This window comes from Panulirus ornatus, chromosome 21, assembly GCF_036320965.1.
Source record: "Panulirus ornatus isolate Po-2019 chromosome 21, ASM3632096v1, whole genome shotgun sequence".
NCBI lineage: Eukaryota > Metazoa > Arthropoda > Malacostraca > Decapoda > Palinuridae > Panulirus > Panulirus ornatus.
The window spans coordinates 548,182-567,004 of NC_092244.1; the positions used below are offsets into that span (position 1 = coordinate 548,182).

General features: G+C 38.2%; 1 protein-coding gene across 4 annotated transcripts in view; it reads left to right on the forward strand.

Annotated features, from left to right (window-relative positions):
• Nucleotides 1-18,823, forward strand: part of LOC139756238 (uncharacterized) — a 114,313-nt gene that overhangs the window by 66,105 nt on the left and 29,385 nt on the right. For all 4 annotated transcript variants that reach the window (XM_071675414.1, XM_071675412.1, XM_071675411.1 and 1 more), the window contains one exon: nt 10,565-10,668. In XM_071675414.1, the coding sequence (XP_071531515.1) occupies nt 10,565-10,668 (104 nt within the window). The remainder of the gene's footprint in view (nt 1-10,564; nt 10,669-18,823) is intronic.

Genomic DNA, 18,823 nt, shown 5'->3' on the forward strand with positions numbered 1-18,823 from the left:
GGCAGTCTTTACAGGCAGACAGGTAAATATAGCAGTCTTTACAGGCAGACAGGTAAATATGGCAGTCTTTACAGACAGACAAGTAAATATGGCAGTCTTCAGAGGCAGACGAGTAAATATGGCAGTCTTTACAGACAGACATGAAGTAAATATGGCAGTCTTTTCAGACAGACAAGTAAATATGGCAGTCTTCACAGGCAAACAGGTAACTATGGCAGTCTTTATAGACAGACAGGCAAATATGGCAGTCTTTACAGACAGAGAGTTGAATATAACAGTCTTCACAGACAGACATGTGAATATGAGACAAGTGAATTTGGCAGTCTTTACAGACAGACATGTAAATATGGCAGTTTTCTCTGATATAAAGGTAAATATGGCAATCTTTTCAGATAGACAGGTAAATATGGCAGTCTTTTCAGATAGACATGTAGATATGGCAGTCTTTACAGACAGTTAGGTGAATATGACAATCTTCACAGACAGACAGGTAAACATGACAGCCTTTATAGACAGGCAGTTGAATTTGACAGTCTTCACAGACAGACAGGTAAATATGACGGTCTTCACAGACAGACAGGTAAATGTGACAGCCTTGACAGACAGACAGGTAAATATGACAGCCTTCACAGACAGACAGGTAAATTTAACAGTCTTCACAGACAGATAGATATGACAGTCTTCACTAACAGACAGGTAAATATGGCAGTCTTCACAGACAGAGGTAAATATGGAGATCCTTACAGACAGACAGGTAAATATGGCATTCTTTGCAGACAGACAGGTAAATATGGCTGTCTTCACAGACAGGTAAATATAGAGTCTATGCAGACAGGCAGGTTAATAAGGCACCTCCATGGACAGACAAGTAAATATGGCAGTCTTCAAGGGCAGACAGGTAAATATGGCAGTCTTTACAGACAGACAGGTAAATATGGCAGTCTTTACAGGCAGACATGAAGTAAATATGGCAGTCCTTACAGACAGACAAGTAAATATGGCAGTCTTCAGAGGCAGACAGGTAACTAGGGCAGTCTTTACAGACAGACAGATAAATTTGGTAGTCTTTACAGACAGAGGGTTGAATATGACAGTCTTCACAGATAGACAGGTAAATATGACAGTCTTCACAAACAGACAAGTGAATTTGGCAGTCTTTACAGACAGATATGTAGATATGGCAGTTTTCTCTGATATAAAGGTAAATATAGCAGTCTTCTCAGATAGACATGTAAATATGGCAGTCTTTTCAGATAGACATGTAAATATGACAGTCTTTTCAGACAGGTAGGTGAATATGACTGTCTTCACTGACAGACGGGTAAATATAACAATCTTCACAGACAGACAGGTAAACATGAGTCTTCACAGACAGACAGTTAAATTAGGCAGTCTTCAAAGACAAACAGCTAAATATGACAGTCTTCATAGACAGATGTGTAAATATGACAGTCTTCACAGAAATGCAGGTAAGTGTGGCAGTTGTCTCAAACAGACAGGTAAATATGGCAGTTTTCACAGACAGATGGAAAGGTAAATAAATAATTTGAAATGATACTTTAGAGAAGTGGTAGAGGATGTGTGGATCAGGTGTTTCCTTTGAAGAATGTATGTGAGAAATACTTAGAAAAGCAAATGGATTTGTATGTAGCATTTATGGATCTGGAGAAGGCATATGATAGAGTTGATAGAGATGCTCTGTGGAAGGTATTAAGAATATATGGTGTGGGAGGCAAGTTGTTAGAAGCAGTGAAAAGTTTTTATCGAGGATGTAAGGCATGTGTACGTGTAGGAAGAGAGGAAAGTGATTGGTTCTCAGTGAATGTAGGTTTGCGGCAGGGGTGTGTGATGTCTCCATGGTTGTTTAATTTGTTTATGGATGGGGTTGTTAGGGAGGTGAATGCAAGAGTTTTGGAAAGAGGGGCAAGTATGAAGTCTGTTGTGGATGAGAGAGCTTGGGAAGTGAGTCAGTTGTTGTTCGCTGATGATACAGCGCTGGTGGCTGATTCGTGTGAGAAATTGCAGAAGCTGGTGACTGGGTTTGGTAAAGTGTGTGAAAGAAGAAAGTTAAGAGTAAATGTGAATAAGAGCAAGGCTATTAGGTACAGTAGGGTTGAGGGTCAAGTCAATTGGGAGGTAAGTTTGAATGGAGAAAAACTGGATTAAGTAAAGTGTTTTAGATATCTGGGAGTGGATCTGGCAGCGGATGGAACCATGGAAGTGGAAGTGAATCATATGGTGGGGGAGGGGGCGAAAATCCTGGGAGCCTTGAAGAATGTGTGGAAGTCGAGAACATTATCTCGGAAAGCAAAAATGGGTATGTTTGAAGGAATAGTGGTTCCAACTATGTTGTATGGTTGCGAGGCGTGGGCTATGGATAGAGTTGTGCACTGGAGGGTGGATGTGCTGGAAATGAGATGTTTGAGGACAATGTGTGGTGTGAGGTGGTTTGATCGAGTAAGTAATGTAAGGGTAAGAGAGATGTGTGGAAATAAAAAGAGCGTGGTTGAGAGAGCAGAAGAGGGTGTTTTGAAATGGTTTGGGCACATGGAGAGAATGAGTGAGGAAAGATTGACCAAGAGGATGTATGTCGGAGATGGAGGGAACGAGGAGAAGTGGGAGACCAAATTGGAGGTGGAAAGATGGAGTGAAAAAGATTTTGTGTGATCAGGGCCTGAACATGCAGGAGGGTGAAAGGAGGGCAAGGAATAGAGTGAATTGGATCGATGTGGTATACCGGGGTTGACGTGCTGTCAGTGGATTGAATCAGGGCATGTGAAGCGTCTGGGGTAAACCATGGAAAGCTGTGTAGGTATGTATATTTGCGTGTGTGGACGTATATATATACATGTGTATGGGGGTGGTTTGGGCCATTTCTTTCATCTGTTTCCTTGCGCTACCTCGCAAACGCGGGAGACAGCGACAAAGCAAAAAAAAAAAAAAAAACTTTAGAGACAAAAATATAAGTACCAATATTGTACCAAACAACAAGGCATGAATATGTACCAAAGAGAGATCTCCCCAGCTCTCATGAAGTAATTAAAAGGACTGTCATGAGCTGTTTTCTAAAAGGAAAATGATATCACTCATTGTGATGCTTTTGGAAAGGATGTTAACATGATCTTCCTTAAACCTCCTAAGAATTCTTGATAGAACCTTCGCCTCCTCCCCCACCCTGTTACTCACTTCCACTTCCATGGTTCCATTACCTGCTAAGTCCACACCCAGATATCTAAAACACTTCATTTCCTCCAATTTTTCTCCATTCAAACTTACATCCCAACCAACTTTTCCCTCAGCCCTGCTGAACCTAATAACCTTGCTCTTATACCCATTTATATATTTATTTTTTTTTATTATACTTGATCACCATTTCCTGTGTCAGCGAGGTAGCACCTGGAAACAAATGAAGAAAGACTCATCCACTTACATACACACATATGTACATACAAGCACCTACATGCATACATGCATATGTATATACATACATGTATGTACTCATACATGTACATATATACATATGTACATATACATACACATACATATACATATATACATATCAATAATTGTTTGCCTTTGTCCATTCCCATTGCCTCTCTGCCCAACAGGAAGCAGCATCATCACCCTCTGCATCAGAGAGGTAATGCTAGGAAACAGACGAAAAAAGGCCACATCTGCTCACACTCAGTCTCTAGATGTCATGAATAATGCACTGAATCCACAGCTCCCTATCCACATCCAGGCCCCACAGGCCTTTTCATGGTTTGACCCAGATGTTTCACATGCCCTGGTTCATTCCATTGACAGCATGTCAACCCCAGTATACAATATTGTTCCAGTTCTTTGTACTATATGCACGCCTTTCACCCTCCTGCATGTTTGGGCCCCAATCGCTCAAACTCTTTTTTACTCCATCCTTCCATCTCCAATTTGGTCTCCTGCTTCTCCTTGTTCCCTTCACCCCTGATGCATATATCTTCTTTGTCAACCTTTCCTCACTCATTTGTTCCATATGCCCAAACCATTTCAACACCCTCTTCTGCTCTCACAACTACACTCTTTTCATTACCACACGTCTCTCTTACCCTTTCATTACTTACTTGATCAAGCCACCTCACACCACATATTGTCCTCAAGCATTTAATATCCAACACATCCACCCTCTTCTGTACAACCCTATCTATAGCCCATGCCTTGCAGCCATATGACTTCGTTGGAACTACTATTTCTTCAAACATACCCATTTTTGCTCTCCGAGATAACGTCCTCTCCTTCCACACATTCTTCATTACTCCAAGAGCCTTCACCTCCTTCCCCACACTATGACTCACTTCTGCTTTCATGGTTCCCTTCGTTGCTAAGTCCACTCCCAGATATATAAAACTCTTCACTGCCTCTAATTTTTCTCCATTTAAAATTATATACCAACTAACTTGTCCTTCAACCCTGGTGAACCTAATAACCTTGCTCTTATTCATAGTTACTCTCAGCTTTCTCCTTTCACACACTTTTCCAAACTCAGTCACTAACCTCTGCTGTTTCTCACTCGAATCAGCCACCAGTGCTGTATCATCGGCAAACAACATCTGACTCACTTTTGGCTCTCTCATCCCCTACAGACTGCATACTCGCCTCTCTCCAAAAGTCTTGCATTTACCTCCCTAACCACCCCATCCATAAACAGATTTAACACCTTTGGGGACAACATGCACCCCTTTCACAGACCGACCTTCACTGGGAACCAGTCACTCTCCTCTCTCCCTACTTGTACACATGCCTTCCACCCTTGATAAAAACTCCTCACTGCTTTTAGCAGCTTGCCTCCCTCACCATATACTCTTAAGACCTTCCACAAACCATCTCTATCAACCCTATCATATGCCTTCTCCAAATTCATAAATTCTACTTGAAAATCCATCTGTTTTTCTAAGTACTTCTCTCATATATTCTTCAAAGTGAACACCTGATCCATGCATCCTCTACCACTTCTCAAACCACACTGCTCTTCCCCAATGTGATGCTCTGTACATGTCTTCAGCCTCTCAGTCAATACCTTCCCATACAATTTTCCAGGAGTACTCAATAACTTATGCCTCTGTAGTTTGAACACACCTGTATTCCCCTTGCATTTTTACATTGGCATTATACATACATTCTGCCTATCCTCAGGCACTTTACCATGATCCATACATACGCTGAGTATCCTTACCAACCAGTCAACAACACAGTCACCCCCTCTCTTAATAAATTCATCTGCAACACTAACCAATGCTGCCACCTTGCCAGATTTCATCTTCTGCAAGGCTTTCACCACTTCATCTCTCTTTACCAAATCACTTCCCTGACTCACTTTGCACACCACTCTATCATCAAACGCATTTAACAATCCTTCAAAATACTCACTCCATCTCCTCCTCACTTCATCACTACCTTCAGTACCATGTTGATGAAAGTTATAATACTTTAGAGCTAAAGTAATGAATCATGTACTCATGTTTCAGTACCATGTTGATGAAAGTTATGATACTTCATGATTACAGTGATGAATCATGTATTCATGTTTCTGTACCATGTTGATGAAAGTTATAATACGTTAGAGCTAAAGTGATGAGTCATGCACTCATGTTTCAGTACCATGTTGATGAAAGTTGTAATACTTCATAGTTATAGTGATGAATCATGCATTTATGTTTCAGTACCGTGCTAATGAAAGTTATAATACTTTAGAGCTAAAGTGATGAATCATAGCACACCCGAACTCTAGTTTCAGAACCATGTTGATTTCAAGTTAGTATACTACATAGTTACTGTGATGAAATCATGTATTCATGTATTCAGTACCATGTTGATGAAGTTCTAATACTTTAGAACTAATGGGATGAATCATTATTCATGTTTCAGAACCATGTTGATGAAAGTTCTAATACTTCATAGTTACAGTGATGAATCATGTATTCATGTTTCAGTACCATGTTGATGAAAGTTCTAATACTTTAGAACTAAAGTGATGAATCATGTATTCATGTTTCAGTACCATGTTGATGAAAGTTCTAATACTTTAGAACTAAAGTGATGAATCATGCACTCATGTTTCAGAACCATGTTGATGAAAGTTATAATACTTCATAGTTACAGTGATGAATCATGTATTCATGTTTCAGTACCATGTTGATGAAAGTTCTAATACTTTAGAACTAAAGTGATGAATCATGTATTCATGTTTCAGTACCATGTTGATGAAAGTTCTAATACTTTAGAACTAAAGTGATGAATCATGTATTCATGTTTCAGTACCATGTTGATGAAAGTTCTAATACTTTAGAACTAAAGTGATGAATCATGGACCCATGTTTCAGAACCATGTTGATGAAAGTTATAATACTTCATAGTTACAGTGATGAATCATGTATTCATGTTTCAGTACCATGTTGATGAAAGTTCTAATACTTTAGAACTAAAGTGATGAATCATGTATTCATGTTTCAGTACCATGTTGATGAAAGTTCTAATACTTTAGAACTAAAGTGATGAATCATGTATTCATGTTTCAGTACCATGTTGATGAAAGTTCTAATACTTTAGAACTAAAGTGATGAATCATGTATTCATGTTTCAGTACCATGTTGATGAAAGTTCTAATACTTTAGAACTAAAGTGATGAATCATGGACTCATGTTTCAGAACCATGTTGATGAAAGTTATAATACTTCATAGTTACAGTGATGAATCATGTATTCATGTTTCAGTACCATGTTGATGAAAGTTCTAATACTTTAGAACTAAAGTGATGAATCATGTATTCATGTTTCAGTACCATGTTGATGAAAGTTCTAATACTTTAGAACTAAAGTGATGAATCATGGACTCATGTTTCAGAACCATGTTGATGAAAGTTATAATACTTCATAGTTACAGTGATGAATCATGTATTCATGTTTCAGTACCATGTTGATGAAAGTTCTAATACTTTAGAACTAAAGTGATGAATCATGTATTCATGTTTCAGTACCATGTTGATGAAAGTTCTAATACTTTAGAACTAAAGTGATGAATCATGGACCCATGTTTCAGAACCATGTTGATGAAAGTTATAATACTTCATAGTTACAGTGATGAATCATGTATTCATGTTTCAGTACCATGTTGATGAAAGTTCTAATACTTTAGAACTAAAGTGATGAATCATGTATTCATGTTTCAGTACCATGTTGATGAAAGTTCTAATACTTTAGAACTAAAGTGATGAATCATGTATTCATGTTTCAGAACCATGTTGATGAAAGTTATAATACTTTAGAACTAAAGTGATGAATCATGTATTCATGTTTCAGAACCATGTTGATGAAAGTTCTAATACTTTAGAACTAAAGTGATGAATCATGTATTCATGTTTCAGTACCATGTTGATGAAAGTTCTAATACTTTAGAACTAAAGTGATGAATCATGTATTCATGTTTCAGTACCATGTTGATGAAAGTTCTAATACTTTAGAACTAAAGTGATGAATCATGGACTCATGTTTCAGAACCATGTTGATGAAAGTTATAATACTTCATAGTTACAGTGATGAATCATGTATTCATGTTTCAGTACCATGTTGATGAAAGTTCTAATACTTTAGAACTAAAGTGATGAATCATGTATTCATGTTTCAGTACCATGTTGATGAAAGTTCTAATACTTTAGAACTAAAGTGATGAATCATGTATTCATGTTTCAGTACCATGTTGATGAAAGTTCTAATACTTTAGAACTAAAGTGATGAATCATGGACCCATGTTTCAGAACCATGTTGATTAAAGTTATAATACTTCATAGTTACAGTGATGAATCATGTATTCATGTTTCAGTACCATGTTGATGAAAGTTCTAATACTTTAGAACTAAAGTGATGAATCATGTATTCATGTTTCAGTACCATGTTGATGAAAGTTCTAATACTTTAGAACTAAAGTGATGAATCATGGACTCATGTTTCAGAACCATGTTGATTAAAGTTATAATACTTCATAGTTACAGTGATGAATCATGTATTCATGTTTCAGTACCATGTTGATGAAAGTTCTAATACTTTAGAACTAAAGTGATGAATCATGTATTCATGTTTCAGTACCATGTTGATGAAAGTTCTAATACTTTAGAACTAAAGTGATGAATCATGGACTCATGTTTCAGAACCATGTTGATGAAAGTTATAATACTTTAGAACTAAAGTGATGAATCATGTATTCATGTTTCAGTACCATGTTGATGAAAGTTCTAATACTTTAGAACTAAAGTGATGAATCATGTATTCATGTTTCAGTACCATGTTGATGAAAGTTCTAATACTTTAGAACTAAAGTGATGAATCATGTATTCATGTTTCAGAACCATGTTGATGAAAGTTCTAATACTTTAGAACTAAAGTGATGAATCATGCACTCATGTTTCAGAACCATGTTGATGAAAGTTATAATACTTATAGACTACAGTGATGAATCATGTATTCATGTTTCAGTACCATGTTGATGAAAGTTCTAATACTTTAGAACTAAAGTGATGAATCATGTATTCATGTTTCAGAACCATGTTGATGAAAGTTCTAATACTTTAGAACTAAAGTGATGAATCATGTATTCATGTTTCAGTACCATGTTGATGAAAGTTCTAATACTTTAGAACTAAAGTGATGAATCATGTATTCATGTTTCAGAACCATGTTGATGAAAGTTATAATACTTCATAGTTACAGTGATGAATCATGTATTCATGTTTCAGTACCATGTTGATGAAAGTTCTAATACTTTAGAACTAAAGTGATGAATCATGTATTCATGTTTCAGTACCATGTTGATGAAAGTTCTAATACTTTAGAACTAAAGTGATGAATCATGCACTCATGTTTCAGAACCATGTTGATGAAAGTTATAATACTTCATAGTTACAGTGATGAATCATGTATTCATGTTTCAGTACCATGTTGATGAAAGTTCTAATACTTTAGAACTAAAGTGATGAATCATGTATTCATGTTTCAGTACCATGTTGATGAAAGTTCTAATACTTTAGAACTAAAGTGATGAATCATGTATTCATGTTTCAGTACCATGTTGATGAAAGTTCTAATACTTTAGAACTAAAGTGATGAATCATGTATTCATGTTTCAGAACCATGTTGATGAAAGTTATAATACTTCATAGATACAGTGATGAATCATGTATTCATGTTTCAGTACCATGTTGATGAAAGTTATAATACTTTAGAACTAAGTGATGAATCATGCACTCATGTTTCAGTACCATGTTGATGAAAGTTCTAATACTTTAGAACTAAAGTGATGAATCATGTATTCATGTTTCAGTACCATGTTGATGAAAGTTCTAATACTTTAGAACTAAAGTGATGAATCATGTATTCATGTTTCAGTACCATGTTGATGAAAGTTATAATACTTCATAGTTACAGTGATGAATCATGTATTCATGTTTCAGTACCATGTTGATGAAAGTTCTAATACTTTAGAACTAAAGTGATGAATCATGGACCCATGTTTCAGTACCATGTTGATGAAAGTTATAATACTTCATAGTTACAGTGATGAATCATGTATTCATGTTTCAGTACCATGTTGATGAAAGTTCTAATACTTTAGAACTAAAGTGATGAATCATGTATTCATGTTTCAGTACCATGTTGATGAAAGTTCTAATACTTTAGAACTAAAGTGATGAATCATGGACCCATGTTTCAGTACCATGTTGATGAAAGTTATAATACTTCATAGTTACAGTGATGAATCATGTATTCATGTTTCAGTACCATGTTGATGAAAGTTCTAATACTTTAGAACTAAAGTGATGAATCATGTATTCATGTTTCAGAACCATGTTGATGAAAGTTCTAATACTTTAGAACTAAAGTGATGAATCATGGACTCATGTTTCAGAACCATGTTGATGAAAGTTATAATACTTCATAGTTACAGTGATGAATCATGTATTCATGTTTCAGTACCATGTTGATGAAAGTTCTAATACTTTAAAACTAAAGTGATGAATCATGTATTCATGTTTCAGAACCATGTTGATGAAAGTTATAATACTTCATAGTTACAGTGATGAATCATGTATTCATGTTTCAGAACCATGTTGATGAAAGTTCTAATACTTTAAAACTAAAGTGATGAATCATGTATTCATGTTTCAGAACCATGTTGATGAATGTTATTATACTTCAGAGTTACAGTGATGAATCATGTACTCAGATTTCAGTATCATGATGATGAAAGTTATATTTCAGATGTAAGATGGTTCCATGCACCAATTTATCACTCCTCAGTCAGGGCTGTATAACCACCCTGGGTGGCTACTTTCAGCAGCATAATGAATACTTCAGGACTACTGTGATGAACCATGTACTCATGTTTCAGTACCATGTACTCATAATACTTGAGGGCTACTATGATGAAACGTGTACTCATGTTTCATTATCATGTTGATGAATTTTATGATACTTCAGGGCTACTCTGATGAACCATGTACTTATGTTTCAGTAACAGATGTTGAATGTCATGTTTACAGGGATGTGTGAGGAGTGGAGAAGGGAGGTGTAGTGAGTCCAGCACAGCCTATCAGAACCCTGCCTTTGTTCCCTTACAAGATGATCCCTCCTCATCCTTCCACAGGTGAGGTTCTTGAAGGTAGGCTGTTGGGATGAGGGAGGCAGTTAGTGTGATGGGGGGCAGAAAGAGTAAGAAAATCAGGGAAGGAGGCAGTCATAAGTAGTTAGCATCCACTAGTAAGGGAAGCACTGGCACTTGGATATTGGGATGGTTAGTAATGGTATTGCATTGAGATAGTACAGTGCTGTTTCTCATGTTATCCTCCATGGCCTAGGTAGCAGTTATTTTATCTAGCCACACTTACACATGGGTTGCTGGTATCTAATCCACAAATCATACCTTCTCCCTCTCAGACATAACAGTGGACAACACATACTTACACAACCCTTTACTCTTCACTAGTTTTTCTTTCCTTTTATATACAAATCTTGGCAGTACATCCACGCTTGGATTTTCCAGTGCCAAATTGGAATGGCATGATTGGTTAAGGAAGACTGGATGGTTCCCAGTATCCCCTTGACAAATATCAAGCAACTAGGACTTTGAATACAGCCCTCAGACCTGGCTTCTCTATTTCTGCAACATTTGTAGTCTCATAGTTCATTTTCTCTCAGTAGAACTTCATTGGTCCACCTCCTCTGATCTTCTAAGGCCCAAATGTCCAAGGCTGCTTCTCCTTTACATTATTAGCTCTTGTTTCTCATGGATCTTGTGTGTCCTAACTTGATGTTTAATATTTTTCTGCCTACTATAACTTTGCTTTTATGTTGACCATTTTTCTTCCAAATTCCTCTAGCTATGTACAGCTCTTCATATACTAAATGATTTGGCACTAAGAATCAAACACCCAGCATAAATTTCTGGCCCTCATGCTAACTGTCCCAACATTTTTATCTCTTTTATCACTTATGAACCATCTTATTATTCAATCTATGGAAAACAGAGATGGGAGCTGGAAAAAAAATGATTTTCCATGGTTCAGTTACATAAATGAAGGAAAATAACACTTTCTCCTTCTGTTAGTATTTTGTTGCATTCAGACAGTCCTTAAGCCCTCAAGGATTGTGTCAGCTAGGTTGTGGAGGAACTCGGGTGATAAAGAAACCCAGACCTCTTTAATGGCCTTTTCTGATGTAGGGACAATTGAAGTGTCACAGTCACATACGTGGCACTTGAGAATAGGTTTTCAGTAGGATTGAGATCTGGGCTGCTGCCTGGCTAGTCACTAAAGAAGGGTGCTTCACAATGTTTTAACCAGTAGGACACTTTTAGCAGTGTGACAAGGGACACTCCCCTGGATAGTTTTTGCTTGGGATTTATCAGAAGAATCAGGTAAAACATCACTCATCAGTTCTAGATCTTTAAAGTGATTCATCATGATGTTTTTAAGAAGAATTACTAGCTCTTCAACACGATGATAACTGAAAAACCCCAGAATCGTTAGCAATGCAAGATGCTTTACAGTTGTAACTGTGCACTGAGGGAGGTGTGGATCTGAGTGTTGTATCCAGTGTAATAGTAAAGGTGGCCTCATCTGACCACAAAATACTCCTCCATGATTTTAAATCCCAAACACTGCACTTTTTACAAAGTTAACTGTATTCCCCTTCTGCACTGTCAGGAGTGGCTTCTTGTGGATATGGTAGCTCTTGAATCCCAGGTCGTCATGGAGGAGCTGCTGTACACACCTCAATAAGACTTTGCAGAGGAGATGCACTTTTTTTCTTTCACTTCTTTCTCTGTGAGTGCAGGGCTGGCTTTAGCTTGGAGAGAAATCACTGCAAGGGTCTGTGGAGGTAGTAATTTTGGCTTGCTAGACTTGGGGAAAGGAGCCGATAACACATCCTCCCCAAGCTCTTTGTACTTCTTCACCAATCTTTTTGTACACTACACAAGCATATGCCTGTCTGGGTCGCAATATCTTTTAACTCGTGCTTTTCTTTGAATGAGGATATCATTGCCACTGTGTCTTCCCTAGTAGTACCTCTTAAAGGCATCTTTGGTGGCCACAATAGTAAGATCACCTACAGCAAACAGAGCAGAAAATGACTGCTTGTCACACACACAAAAAACTAACTCCTCCCTTCACCAATGCTACAAGCCTACTGATTGTCCGTATGACATGTTGCTGAGTTACCAAGTGTCTCCACATTCCTGCTAGACATGTAACTGAACATCTTTCATCCTAGTAAGCTCAGGAAAGCATATGAAATGGTACAGTCATCAGTCCCTTCACACTCAATTTTTTATGCAGACTTTACGTACTTTAGTTTCAGCCCCTTAGGGTCTTCTAACCGTAAACCTGATTTCATCAGGTCTAATTGGGCATGCTCACCATTTAGCCACCCCACCTGTGAACTACCAACTTTGGTGCTCGGGGGGGGGGGTCAGTAGTCATTCCCGTGTGAGTTCTTCTCCAACTTTTTCTAGGATGAGTTATGCTTCTCTGGCTAGGATGCATCATGTGCTATATATATAGCAGAGGTTATATTAGGTGGAATGGAGTCATACATCCCATATTGTCAATTTTTTTCTTCCCAGCTGTGGTTGATCACTCCTGTTCTGAGACTTTACACTTCAGGGACCAAACATCTTGCACCTTGAAACTCTTCCCTTCCCTTGAATCACACTCTACTTCCATTATCACTTTGAATCACTGCAAAACTGTTCTTTGTAACATTAATCATTCATGAATAGATAGTCTGCTGATTTGACTTCTTTTGCTGACACATCTTTCTGGTCTTTAATAAAAAATGTCTCTATTAACTTATGTAATTCAGCTTTTCCCAGTCTTCTGACCTGGTCAGTCTATAACTAACACTCTCTTTATCTCTCTCTCTCGCTCTGATAAAGCAGCTCACTTTGGTAACTTATTTTCCTCAAATAATTCAACGTAGGATGATTCTACATCTAATCCTCCTCTTCCATCTTCTCCCACTGAGCGTATGCCATCTCATATATTCACCTCATGCAAACCTTCCAACCACTCTCCAATCTCCAAGTGGAAAAAGAATATGGTCCAGATTGCATACCTTCCTTTCTCCTAAGTGAGCATGCCTCTGAAGTAGCTTTGATCCTTGCTTGCTTATTTTGCCTCTGTTTAAAGACTTAGACATTTCCTACCTCTTGGAAGCATACCTTGGTTCAGCCCATTCCTAAGAAAGAGATCACCATAACCCTTCCAAGTATTTTGTTCTTGCTTCTGCTGTCTTCAGAATCAGAGAAACTTTTTAAATTTCATTTTCTCTTACATTTGAAACTATTCCTGTCTTTCCTCTTTGCCTCTTTTGAATCACTAATATGGATTTCTCAGTGCTCAGTCTATGTGTGACCTTTGCTGTGTGACTCGCCTCTAGTCCTCATCTTTCTGGGATTTTGTTGAAACTATTTTCATGGCCTCTAACATTGTCAACACATCTGGAGAGGGTGTAGCATGTCTACTTTCTTACTTTAGTTTTCCTGTGTCTCTCTTTTCCCAAATGTATTACAATACTCAGTGAGTTGTAACTTCTCTCCTTATCCTGTCAATATTGGTGTCATTAATGGTTTTTTGCTATTATGTACTGTCTCTCTCTCTCCTCTGCATAAATGATCTTCTGTCTTCAACCCTTAACCCTGTTCTCTGTCATGTGATTCATTTTTACACACTTCTGGCTGTTTTTCTATCGCCTCCTTTTTTTTTATAGTTATTGTCTTTCACACACTGAATAAATTTTCTGTCTCAGTTCAGATGAGTGCAACATGTTATTGTGGGAAAGAAGAAACCCAGTTCAATATAATGGTGCTCAAACACAGTTCCTTCTCATACACCTTTACCCCTTTTCATGAGATTTTGCTTAATGCAATTTTGTCATTGTAAAACAACCATATTTCTCCCATTCTCTTGCTTTGTGAGTGAAAAATTTGCAACCGTGTGACCAACATAGGTGTGTGTGGACTCTGACATGTGGTAATTGCACCTGAGGCATTGTGGGAGTTATGAGTAAGCAGCCATATGAGACAGCCCATGCACTCACTCATTGTTGCATTGTCCATTGTTGTGTGTGGACCTATGGTACTCACTCTTCTCTTGTTGTGTATGGATTTGCCATTACGGTTAACTTTTGTACAATGTTGTTTAAGCAACCTTCTGATTTATCTCCTAACCCCTCTCCTGAGCCATCAGTAAAGTGAAAGAGGACTGAATTAACATAAGGAAAAAGTTAGAAATATTGAGGCTAGTTGAAGCAGGTTAGGGTCTATCTCCATTTGGTCATGCATTTGGCCATAGGAAGGGCACAACATACACCTTTAAGAAGAATGCTGACAAGATAAGGGACTCTCTGGTGCATTCTTCTTCTCTTGTGGCAAAGATAAAAGATGAGAATAAGAAATCTATGGTTGGAGAAAATGGAATCATCCCTTGGAATGTGGATTAAAACTATAGCTCATCCATTTTACAGTTTTATGTCCCTGTTGATGGTGGGTATTCCCTCTGTTCAGTTTCAAAACACCATAATTCAACCCTGTAACAACATAAACATTATGGACATAATCATATCCTCCATCCTGTCCTTGAACCACATATCAGCATCACAAATTCTGGTACTCCAAAATTTGGGATATTGTATAGGTGCCATAGTTATATTTCTTGTAAGCAGCTATTTCATATCAATAGAGGTTTTATTCATCCTAGATGGAATACTGCTCACATGTCTGGTGTGGTCCTTTTCTATTATCCAAAGAGGAATCGGAAGCCTCATGAATTCTCTCGACGTTACCTCTCTTCACCCATTTCTTTCTGTACATCATGGTGTTGTAGCTCTCTCTTTGTGTTACAATGATTAATCTGAGTACTCTTCTCATATGGTGTCTTTATGTGTCCCTGCCATCTAATCTTGGACCAAAGGTATGTGTTTAACTGGTTCTTTCCTCAGTTTCTGTGTAGAGACCAACCACATGAGGATTGATTGTCTTATTACCTCTTTTTTCCCTTGTACAACTAAGCTGTGAAATTCTCTCCCTCTTTTCATCTTTTGCTCTTATTACAACCTTTCTACTGTACAGGTTTACAAACACCTGCAGAGCCTTGATGAATTTCTACAGGCTTTTTATCTTACTTATTTCTTTTTACATGGCCTTTGATATGGGGATGCTTTTACCCAAGTTATGTTGGTCACAAGAAAAATAGGGAGGGAGTTGGAAGGGGCTAGAGGGCTAGGGAGGGAAGCAGTAGGGGGTGAGGATACCAGGAAGGAAGGTAGATGTGAAGGAATCAGAGAGGGAGTTAGTGTAATGTGGATGAGGGAGCCAAGGAGAGAGAGATAGTTTGAGTGAGGGAGCCAAGGAGGGAGGCAGTAGAAGAGAGGAAGCTAGGGATGAAGACAATGGGGGTGAGGGAGCTGAAGAGGGAGGCAGTAGGAGAGAGGGAGCTGAAGAGGGAGGCAGCAGGAGAGAGGGATCCAGGTTGGGAGTGAGTAAGGTGAGAGAGCTAGTTAAAGGGATAGTAGGGGTGAGGGAGCCAAAGAGGGATGCAGTACGGGTGAGAGAGCCAAGGAAGGGGCAGTAGGGATGGAGGAATTAGAGGGAGGGCATTAAGGGTGAGTGAGCCAAGTAGGGAGGCAGTAAAGGTGAGGGAGCTAAGTAGGGAGGTGGTAAGGATAAGGAAGTTAAGTAGGAAAGTGGTAAGGGTGAGGGAGCCAAGGAGGGAGGCAGAGGGGAGAGAGAACCAGTGAGGGAGGCAGCAAGGGTGAAGGAGCCAAGGATGGAGGCAGTAAGGGTGAGGGAACTGGTGAAGGAGGCAGTTGGGGAGAAGAAACAAAGGAGGGAGGCAATAGGGATGAAAGAACAAGGGAGGGAGGAAGTAAGGGTGAAACCTTGGGAAGGAGGCAGTATGGATGAGGGAGTCAAGGAATAGGCAGTAGGGGTAAGGGAGTGAGAGAGGGAGGCAGTATGGATGAGGGAGTCAAGGAATAGGTAGTAGGGGTAAGGGAGTGAGAGAGGGAGGCAGTATGGATGAGGGAGTCAAGGAATAGGCAGTAGGGGTAAGGGAGTGAGAGAGGGAGGTAGTATTGGTGAGGGAGCCAAGGAGGGAGGCATTCGGGTTGAGGGAGTGGTGGATGGAGCAAGTAAGGTTGTTAGAATCAGGGAGAGAGGCATTGTTGGTTGGGGAGCCGAGGTGGGAGGCAGTAGGGGTGAGGGAGCCAGAGAGGAGAGAAATAGGGGTGATAGAATCAAGGAGGGTGGCAGTGTAGGTGAGGGAGCCAAGGAGGGAGAAAGTAGGGATGATAAAGTCAAGGAGGGTGGCATTGTAGTTGAGGAAGCCAAGGAAGGAGGCAGTGAGGGTGATAAAAAGCCAGTGAAGGAGGTTGTAGATGTGAGGGAGTCAGAGAGGGAGAAAATATTGGCGAGAGTGTTAGGGAAAGAAGCATTAAAGGAGAGAGAGAGAGTACATTGGAATGAGAGTCAACAGAAAACCGTATGGTGTGCAGTAAGGTTATTTGCAGTCTTAAGTTGAATTGTTGTAGAAATAGGATAACAAAGCAGAAGACACCTCCCCACCCACCTATCCCTCTAGCTCAGTTGCAGAAAAAAATGGATGCACAATGTAACATGGGGAAAGTCTGCCAAGGAAATCTTATGAAAGGTTAGCTTTTTCCATAGTGATGGTGCTTTGCTTTGCCTGAAGTCTGGAAAAGAAAAAGTGTAATCTGCCTTAATTGTTCTTGAAGCAATGCTATATACCGACTACAGATAATGAAGTTTTGAATTTTTTGTCTAGCTGTGATTTGAAGGTACTGGTGATAGTCTTTGTATGTACTACATTTGTTGAAAGTATGTTTTAGTGTTCTACAGCCCTAAAGCTGAAAAAAATTGTGCCCACATTGCTATTACATTTCCTTCCATTTATATGTACACATTTATTTCTGATTATTGAATCTATTTGTAATGTGAAGAAATTATCATATGTTGTCATAGTTATATAATGTCTTAAACTTCTCTTAGGGATCCTCAGAGTTTGTGCTTTTTTAGGGACAACAATTTTAGGTATGTGAATATTTCCTCATGACTGTTATTTCTAGGTAATGAAATGTGTCATTGTTTTCCTCATCTTTGTTTAATTTTGGTGACCAGAACTGAACAGTACATTCCAAATGAAATGTGACCAGTGTATTTTAAAGAATGAATATTGCATTCTTTGTTTATTTCCTTATTTTTCATCCATTTCTTATCTTTTTTTCTTTTGTCATCATCCTTTTCTTCTTTTTCCATGCCTTTCTTGTGTTCAACCACAGTTTTCTGTCCCTAGATATTTTCCATTTTGTACTTGTTTTCTTTTCCTTTGGTATCCATTCAATGATTATTAGCCTAATGTCTCACAATATTTATTTATTTATTTGTTACTAGGTCATTTTTTTTATAGAGACCACCTTCCATTTTATACTTATGATCTCAGTAGTCTTTTTCTCAGCCTGATTTGTCCCGCTGAAAACTTTTAACACTGAACCCACTGTCTTTTATTTCTTTCGCTGTATCTTGTTCACAATCATACATTTCCATCATATATGCTGCAGTAATTCCTGTGATATTACACTCTGTTGAACTTGAATAATGTCCCTCAATATCAAAAAACGGTGCCTTGTCATATGTAAGAATTAGACTTATTAAGTTGCTACCTCTTGTCAGTCTGTGGTTTTCTTACACAAAGCGAAATGAATCACATAGATTACTTAGTCTTTAGAGGTGTTTTCTTTCATCTGGTAATCTATTATCCTTTCCTTTGTAGTTGTATCTGCATTCATAATGTACTCTACTTTCTTGCCATTTAATGAAGTGGAAGTTAAAGTCACTAGTTCATATTATTATCAGGTCAGGTTCTGCTATCCCTTCAAGCTTTCTTCAATTTTTATAAAAACTATTATAGAGCCATTTAGCCTCATTTTTTGGTGGTCTGCATGACTAGACTTACTGTGTTTGTGGATGGAATCATCTCTATGTTTAGTTCACATTTATTATAACTCACCTTCCCAACTGTTGTCCTTCTAACATATAATGGACATATAGTGCTACATCCCCTTGTTTTAATTTGGCTTTGTCTGCTCTAAACATTTGAAATTATTCTAAGTTTGCTTCAGCTCTTACTTTTTCATTTAGCCAAGTTTCTGACATTTTCATTAAGATTTTTTTTTTTTATCCTTTGTGCATTTGTTGATGTCCTCAACATTGATTCTAAAGTTTT